The sequence below is a fragment of the Theobroma cacao genome, chromosome 4 (genome assembly GCF_053813885.1).
Source record: "Theobroma cacao isolate CCN51 chromosome 4, ASM5381388v1, whole genome shotgun sequence".
NCBI lineage: Eukaryota > Viridiplantae > Streptophyta > Magnoliopsida > Malvales > Malvaceae > Theobroma > Theobroma cacao.
The window spans coordinates 20,253,158-20,261,725 of NC_142642.1; the positions used below are offsets into that span (position 1 = coordinate 20,253,158).

Consider the following 8,568-nt stretch of genomic DNA (forward strand, 5'->3'; position numbering starts at 1 on the left):
TAAAAGAATTTTTATATTAATAATCTAAACTTAGATAATGACATATAACATATATATATATATAGTCAAAGTTGAAATAAAAAAAATGTCGAAGTAAATAAGAGGAGTATAAAACATTTTATATGACTATATTGAGATCAATTAGTTAAGAAAAAAATAACATTAGAATATTTGACTCATTGGTTAATGCATGAACTCCTATTTAAAAAGTAAGATTCGAATCTCATTCCCCCTATTCAAAAAAATTAATCAAGAAAAAAATGATGTAAGCTTAAATGTAGTCTATTTGTATCATCTTTGACTATATTGAGAAATAAGTAAGAATAAGAAATCATGGAATGGAAATGAGTGGGAAAAGAGATTATATATGACAGCCGACATTCTCTTTTTCTTCAACAGCAACTCCCTACTCCCTAGTTTAGACTACAAGAAAAAGCTTAACAAAAGAAACAACGAAGCACAAGGAAAGACTTGCAGCAACCTTAGAGGATTAGTCAATTTGCTCCCAGTTGAAGGGGAAGTGGAAGGAGGCACAACAGTTTCAGGACCAGAAAGATCTGTAACATTTTCCCTGGAACAAGTGTAGTTGCAGCGACTAGGACGAACTATTCTATATACACCGCTGCTGGCTAAAATGAAGATGTCTTTCCTATTATCCTGGCCAAAGGAGAACACAAACCCCAATGCAGGAGTTGTTGAATCTGGCTGAGTGGTACACGGTATAGGAGAGTCATGAGCGCATTTGATAGGAAGCTCAGAGGTAGTGAAGTTCCCACTGCCTTTTGGGCTTTCTGTACCTGCCCATATGGCATCGGCATACAAATCTGCATAGAGGTATCTGCAACCATGATTCAGAAGTGATTAGATCATGGTAATTGGAATTGTTTATGAGAAATAAGCACCTCAAAGTCGGTAGTTTGTAACTAAAGAACTCCATCAAGATTGAATATGCCCTGCTAATAAGCTACTTTCAATCCGATTATGTTTTGAAACTTGAAACAAAATATATAGTACTAGAAACTAAGTTCTTGTTCTATAAGGATCTTTGTTACACTGTTAAGGGCTTCCCTGTCAGAAGGGAAGGCAGATTCAAGTTCGCACCTTCCATACAAGCATGGATCAGTCCTGGATCGATAAAAATAGCCGCCTGTAATTGATGCAGATCCTTCAACTTGGTTTACATCAGAATGCTTGTATCCCATTACTGGGAAGATTGCATTTATGGGGCTGGCAGATTTATTAGCCACAGAAGAGTTTGAGGAATTGTATAAGAATGGGCCCTCATAAAATCGCCAGCCATAGTTTCCTCCTTTGGTGACTATATCTACTTCCTCATATTGATCCTATAAGATCAAAGATCTATTTATCAGTAGCAAGGTTGTGTAAGTGCTGATAGACAGAAATATACAAGAATGTCTAATATTCACTCACTTTCTTTAATTAACAATAATTTAGTAGTCTAAATATTCAATGAACAGATGCATTTGAACTGCATTTAACAAAAACCCCTAGATTAATTGACGATAGCATATAGCCAAAAAAGTAATCTTAACCTGACCAACATCTGCACATAGGAAGTAGGAAGGCCTCTCAGAGTCAAAACTACATCGCCAAGGATTTCTAAATCCCAAGGCCCAAATTTCTGGCAGCAATTCCTTATCTTCAGAAAATGGATTATCTTTAGGAATAGAATAATTTCCCCATAGACCAAGGTCCCTGGTAGCTTTTGCACCTGCTAAGTTGAAAGAGTTAGAACATCAGACAACACTTAATTCAGATTCTAAGAAGAACTCGACGCCAATACTTACTTGGTATGCTATCTATGTCAAGCCTCAAAATCTTTCCAAGCAAGGATCTCTTGTTTTGTGAAAAGCTGTAAGGATCGCCTATACCTCCTCCATCTCCCATCATAAAATATAAATATCCATCTTCAGGTCCAAAGAGAATCTGACCACCATGATGGGAGGTGAATGGCAGTCCTATAGTAAGAATTCTTCTGACTTCTACTGGTCTAATTCTAGTAACCTAAAATTCAAGTCAGATTGGATGAGAACGAAACTTGAGTGAATCATGATAAATAAGTGTTACAAGCAGAGTATATTCAAATTTTTACCGAGGAAATATCTGATGTGGTACCATTAGTTGTGAACTCTGCTATGACGCTATGATATTGGCATGGTTGAGCCCCATTGTCAGAACTTAATTTTGAAGGATCACATCCCACATCAGTGTTACATGAACATCTTCCTAAACACCCTGCCCATTGAACCTTGTCACAGTTAAATGAACCAAAGAGGCGGCCATTTTTTTGGAAGTTTGGATGAAATGCCATTCCCATGAATCCAAGCTCAGAGTCAGAATGTACTTCATCAGTCAAATCTAGTAAAGGATTTGATTCAACAATGCCCAATATTTCTCCTGATCCCTCCTCAGGAACAGTTGCCAACCAAATTTTTCCTTCTTGGTTGGATAAAATGACTCGGCTTGAACCATCAGGATGAGCCACCATATTAAGGTAGGGTGCATTCCCAATTTTTTCAAGGCAAATACCACTAGGAGGAGTAGGACTTTCAGAACTGTTTAGCATAACTGGACCTCCAGCAAAACATGTTGCACCATCATAAGAAGCTCCACCAAATTCATCACAGAAAGCACCCGTAGATTGCCATAGATCAGTCAGCTTGGAAGTGGAATTAATCAGAATGCCACCTTTACCTTGCAATGCAAAAGGCGAACTTGTGATGGATACATTATGGCATTCATCCCAAACTTTTGAACAGAAGTCAATTGTGGCAAGTTGGGACAGGCTTGAGTTTGTTGAAAGGGAAGAGTTGCAAAGAACAGGAACTGGTCTAGGTATTGATTCAAATTGATAGAGCTCCGCTGAAAATTGGTCACATCTCTGCAATCACATAATCTTTAGATCATTTTAACCTGTTGGCAAATGAACGAAAATCTATAATACCTAGTGCAAATAAAACTTGACAATTTCTGCATCTTTTTGAGCCTTTGCTAACAGGAAAATAAGGGTGTTATTTTCATGAGTTTGAAAAATGTTTAGGCATAAAAATCAAAGTTCTTCCGAGCAATATGACAATTTGCAGACATGTTGATGAATCTGACCAAACAGTTTATTTCATACCCATAATCCAATCCGTCTTTCAGCCGGTTCATGTTAATTTAAGCAATAAAACTTCAGAGGTAACATTGTATTGCTAAGACTTAATTGGCACTCTTACCGAACAGAGTATTGATTTAAGGAGAGAAGCGCAACCAGAATCAGATACATTCATTGACTTGAACTGATTTCTCAATTGCAGATCCTCGGTGGAGTTGCAACAAACACTTCCATTGTACTGACAAAAGGATAGAGGGGTCTTAGAGGTAATTGGTGCTCCTGTTTCAATAAAAATTGATCAAATTTCAATATAGTTGCGCAGAACCAATACAATGGAACAGATATTTCAGTCCAAAACAACTTTCAATTCATGTATACTTTCTGTGGCTATCAGAAATCAAATAGAGCATGCAGAAAGTGGATCACTATAACAGAGAGAAAGAAACCTACTGAGGTTTGTACATAATGGATGTGGAGAAGAATGATGGGTAAGAAGAAGCTGGCAAGAAAAGATGAAGATTACAGTAAGAACACCAGCCATCTCTTAGAGAGTAACTGAGAAGAACCACAAAGCGACTTTGAACAATCATAAGCTTCTGATCTTCCTCAAAATGATACTGAATACTACAAATACTTTTCTTAGGGTGTTCTAACTTTATATAAACTCAAGAACAACCCTCTACTCAGTTCAAACACAGTGGAAGGCTTATTAAAGATTAATATTTCTGTCTCTCTCTGCCAATCAATTTCAACATTCTTATTATATTATATTATAGCAATGCAGCATCTGATTATTTTCTGTCTGTCATGGTTGACTTTCCTTGTTTGCTTGAATCTAAAATGTTGAAATCAGTGGAATGGGAAGAAGGAAATGGGAACAGAAAATCAAGTTGACCTTAGAATATTGTATAATAAAAACCAGAAACATATAATAAGTGGGGTTTGATTTGATCATGGATACACTTGAATGAGAAAAGAGAGTAGGAGACATAAAATGTAAAGTCAAACACTCAAACTCCAACAGATTGAGACCACATTTGCATATTGCCTTCAGTTAATCAGGATGCTTTCAGTGATTTGGACTTGGCTTAAACCGAAGTGAAAGATAGAACTTTATAAAAAGGAGAAGCCTACACGGACTCCTCATTTGCACTTAGTTTAATGGAATTACATTATAGCCCAAAATGATTCTAGGCTTTTCATTTAAGTCCCTAGAGAAAAGAAATAGCTAAATCTTTGGAATTTTTTTGTTGTCAAGGAAACAAAAATCAGTTAAGGTCTTAGAGAATCTGATTATCACCCAAGTCTTGTATCTCAGTATGTCTCTTTAGAGGAGTAAGTGTTGACAGATAGCAACTTAAGTTGAAATGTAAAAGACTCAAAGGTAATTAGAGTTCACAAGATGGCATAAATTTTTAAAAGCTTATCTCGATCTCAATTTAGTTATGACAATGGTAGCAATGATATCTTCAGGCTAAGTAGAATAAGGAGAATCCCGTTCAAAAAAAAAAAAATAGAATAAGGAGAATTTTAGAGAAATAATAATAAGAGATGTAGAAAAATTAATTAGAATATTCCAAATGCACCAACTGTAAAATATATAAGAAAGGAATCTTTGTGTTAAACATAGATTATGCAAGGAGAATATAGTAGAAAACTGTATTCCAATAACTAGAGAAGATAATGCTTTCCAATTATTATTAGAAAGATTACTTTAAGAACATGTAAACAAAAGGATGTAAATATTTATGTATAGGATTAGTTTAATTAGGCTGCTCTTAAACCCTTAACCAGAATAGGTTTAGAATGCTTCCTAATAGTTTGCCTTGTAGATTTTGGACATGATATATTTATAGATTTTATACTAGGAATAGTAGAATGAAGCCTGTATGTAGGACCACTGTAATTTCATTGTAGTCCGAGATTTACAGATTTTTACTGTATTTGTTATTGTAAGTAGACCTTAATTATTGCTCCTCAAGATTCTTGTATTAAGAAAATACCAAATCCTGCAAGTGCTTATGTTAGTCACCAGCCAAATAGTGTTGCAAATTGAGCACAGTTGCTTGTAGAAGTTGCTTTTATTGCCTGTTAAGAAATAATCGGTAAGAACTTGCATTCATTGTCTCATTCTTCACTCTACCAACCATACAACCACGGTGCTCATTGGCAATTGGATAGATAAATAAGTATATTCATGCTCTTATTGAACTTACATTCAACACTGTGACAGATTTTTACATTGTTTATGCAACCATCACGTTAGTTTGTCTGATTTGTGCTGCATTTGTGAAAATCTCTGCTGTCAAAGAAAAAAAGGAAAAGGAATACTTTTAACTGTTTTTTATTTCCCATGGAGGAAGAGATATAATTCTGCAAGAAAGCCATTGCCAGCAAGTTGATTTCCTTCATATGAAATCTCACAGCAAAAGGGCAAAAAGAATTCAACTTCCAAGCATTCCGATTACCATACATCTGCTAACTGTATAAAGATATATCTTTTGTTGTTGAGTTCAGCAGATGATTAAGTGCCAGAGCTAATACAAGAACACTCCTTTAGCTTTCTTGTGCGTGACAAAATTTGGCTTGTCTCATTCCAATGCTATTAGCAGTCTGTACCAGGGTTGGAGTAGAATGTACATTAAAATTAGGTGCTTCATTTGATTCAATGTGGTGCAGTCGGATTAAATTGGCATTGGGGTTCAATGAATCTCAAGATCTCGTGCGACTGGTAAAATTTCCAGAAAAACAGAAACTTTCAGTGTGTCAGAAGTATGAACTATATGCATGGTTCAACACAAGCATGCCTATATGCACACTTGAGGTAGCAATAGGAAGCAACAGACAGCAAATAATTGCTAATAAAAACTGAAGAAATATTTTATCAGAAAATCTGTTTCATTGTTCCCTTTCTTGAGCATGTTTTATTATTTTTGGACATGTAATCAAAATCTAAGCATGCAAAAAAAAAGGGGAAAACAAAAGACAAGAAAGCATACAGACAGGGTCTAAGGTACCTATGACAGTCTAAAGTACAATTGTGATTAAACTGCAGTTCTTTCCTTTGTCTAACAGTTGCAATTTGTAATTGTCAACTTGAATGAAAAACGTTTTAAGTTCAATTAAGATTCTGTCATAACATGTACTTCAACAAACTATGTGTGAGATGGGGAGAAAAGAGCAGATTATTTGTGACTGAACTCCTAATAAGCTATTTGTCCAAAATATGAGTTTGCACAAAGCAATTAATGCTTCATTCTCTTTGTTCACCTCCATCCTATATGGACAAAATCATCTCTACAAGGTTAATAAAACTGCAAGTCCAGAATTTAAGTAAACATTCCATGATCTAAGCTTTCCTAACTGGTCAATTAGGCCACTCTTAAATTGTCTTTATAATAACAGAACTCCAAAATCCACATAGTATTAAAAGAAGATTATTAGAACAAAGAGCTGACTGTTATATCTTCTTCAATTCTCTTCCTTCCTAATCCTGATAATTCATTTTGCTGGACAGAGTAATCAGGGATAGAAAATGTCGAAACAAATGGCAAAGCACTTTTACAGTTTCAAAATTTCTTTTGAGCAAAAACAGTGAAGAAATGGAAACCATGAATATAATATAGATCATATAAATTAACATGAAAATTTTTTTGAAAAAAAAAAGATAAAGAGAATATGATTGATTGTTCATAGCATTATGAATCTAGTAACAGATAAACCAATCAATGAAACAAAAAATAATGTTCCAAATGCTAGAACCAAAAATAGAAGGATATATATATGACTGTAAGACTTTCTTCAATTCCTTCTTGGATAGCATTTCCATGTTGGTGAAATTCTTGAGCGTTCAAGCGCTCAACACGAAGATCAAAACTCAAAATCAAACTCAATGAATCCAGTTACATAGTAGAAATAACCTTTAGATGATAGAGGAACCACAATGACATGCATGGCTGTATTGTTAGGAGGAAGATGCAGCCGAAGGCGATAAAGCTTGCCATTTAAAGGATTACGAGAACAAATGCAAACGTCCTCACTGACCCCTGCCTCTTCCTTCAACATTTGCTTCAATTCCTCAACCCCACTACCCTTAAAAGTGAAGGTACGTTCTCCAATTGCCTTATCAACATTCCCATTATCATCAAATACCTCATAATTGATAACCCTTCCTTCAAATACCACTGGTGAACCATGAAATGAGTCATCAGACTGCATTAAAAAAAAAAAAAAAGTCAAACCATCAGAAACCAACCTCAAGATTAATTGTCGTACCATAAACATAATTTCATTTCTCAAACAAAAGTCTTATATGCCATACCTCAAGTCTAGACATTCTAGGGCCCTTAAGTGAAATTTCTGTAGGTGAAGCGGGAGCAGAAGGTGCACTATCAATTGGATTAACTGCAGGCTGAGATGGTGGTACACGAGGAGCAGGAAGAGGAGGTGGAGCTTGTTTTCGAAATGCTACAACATCAACATTCCAAAGAATCCAATCTTGCGTTGCGGTTCTATGAGGAACATCATGTGTAATGTGATTCCTCCAAGGTGGTAATCCTCCATTTGCACGCAGATATTGTCCATAACGAGTCCTGAGCCTAACCTGAACACCATCTCTAATAGGCTCCCATTCTAGAGAAGAATCCAATCTTCTTGGTAGAGTTTGCAGCACTTTTTTCCCTGTCATTCCTAGAAGGAATGGCATGTTGGAAGCTGTCAGGTATTTTCCGTAACAACTTTTGAGACGTATACAACTTGCATTTGATTCCAAAATCTCCACCGTCCATTTTGCATTCCTAACCGTGCCATCTCTTTCTTGGCAAACAGTTTCCTGATCATCTTCTGCCAGTAGGTATTTGTCATGGTGGCTACGTAGACGAACAGAAGTTGCTTTTTGGAAGATTTCCATGCCACTCTAAATATCAATGGAAGAAGAATATACCAATATCACATCGAATACTTATAAAGAAATGATCAAAGACACCCGGCATCAAAATCCATGTTATCGATCAATGAGATGGGATTTATAAGCAAATCTTTAAATCGAACCATAGGTGTAGAAGTATTAATCTAGACTAATAGCTCTATCCATTTCTCAGGTCAATCCTTTTATCATGAAAATTATTCTGATTTTCAGTTGAGTATTATTTTTTCTTACCTGAATCCAAGTTGAACAAGATCCAAATCAAGAATAGACCAGAAGTTGTTTGGGAGAAAGGAAACCTGATCAGGACAGGTTTTAGAGTGTTGAGGAGGAAGGGGAGAAAGAAACTTAAATAAGGCGGGGAGTTGCTGTGATTGTAAACCAGATTTCCTTGCTATTCTGGGTTGCGCTAAAAAAATGGTTTGTGGTGCAACGATAGGCAAACCAATTTCAATATTCGATCTTGCTTTTGTTTGTGTAGAAATGTTGAGGGAATCAGCGTTTCACGTCTCCGCCTTTGGTGTCC

The 8,568-nt window shown here is 35.8% G+C and overlaps 2 protein-coding genes across 3 annotated transcripts; both read right to left on the reverse strand.

The window, feature by feature from the left end:
* Nucleotides 1-266: 266 nt before the first annotated feature.
* Nucleotides 267-3,717, reverse strand: LOC18601428 (HIPL1 protein). 2 transcript variants are annotated; one of them, XM_007032359.3, is made up of 7 exons: nucleotides 3,569-3,717; nucleotides 3,240-3,397; nucleotides 2,114-2,902; nucleotides 1,809-2,025; nucleotides 1,554-1,732; nucleotides 1,102-1,343; nucleotides 267-838 (listed from the first exon to the last, which is right to left on the reverse strand). In XM_007032359.3, the coding sequence occupies exons 1-7, from the start codon at nucleotides 3,657-3,659 to the stop codon at nucleotides 424-426; spliced, it is 2,091 nt and encodes a 696-aa protein (XP_007032421.2). In that variant the 5' UTR covers nucleotides 3,660-3,717; the 3' UTR covers nucleotides 267-423. The 2 variants fall into 2 exon arrangements, with proteins under 2 accessions (XP_007032421.2, XP_088661348.1); XM_088805222.1 differs by having other exon boundaries at nucleotides 1,554-1,735.
* Nucleotides 3,718-5,769: 2,052 nt separating this feature from the next.
* LOC18601429 (actin cross-linking protein, putative (DUF569)) lies at nucleotides 5,770-8,027 on the reverse strand. Its single transcript, XM_018119281.2, has 3 exons — nucleotides 7,440-8,027; nucleotides 7,039-7,330; nucleotides 5,770-5,846 (listed from the first exon to the last, which is right to left on the reverse strand). Exons 1-3 carry the CDS (start codon nucleotides 8,025-8,027, stop codon nucleotides 5,821-5,823), a joined length of 906 nt encoding a protein of 301 aa, XP_017974770.1. The 3' UTR covers nucleotides 5,770-5,820.
* Nucleotides 8,028-8,568: the final 541 nt, after the last annotated feature.

Bases quoted from the DNA above. Each gene is read 5' to 3' on its own strand.
- LOC18601428 (XM_088805222.1), bottom strand. From the start codon at position 3,659: ATGGCTGGTGTTCTTACTGTAATCTTCATCTTTTCTTGCCAGCTTCTT. The intron at 1,736-1,808 runs GTAAGTATTGGC...CTTTCAACTTAG, and splicing joins TGACATAGATAGCATACCAA to CAGGTGCAAAAGCTACCAGG. The intron at 839-1,101 runs GTGCGAACTTGA...TCATGGTTGCAG, and splicing joins GATCCATGCTTGTATGGAAG to ATACCTCTATGCAGATTTGT.
- LOC18601429 (XM_018119281.2), bottom strand. From the start codon at position 8,027: ATGGAAATCTTCCAAAAAGCAACTTCTGTTCGTCTACGTAGCCACCAT. The intron at 7,331-7,439 runs GTATGGCATATA...TTTTTAATGCAG, and splicing joins CTAGAATGTCTAGACTTGAG to TCTGATGACTCATTTCATGG. The intron at 5,847-7,038 runs GTTATTTCTACT...AAATTTTACCAG, and splicing joins GGTTCCTCTATCATCTAAAG to TCGCACGAGATCTTGAGATT.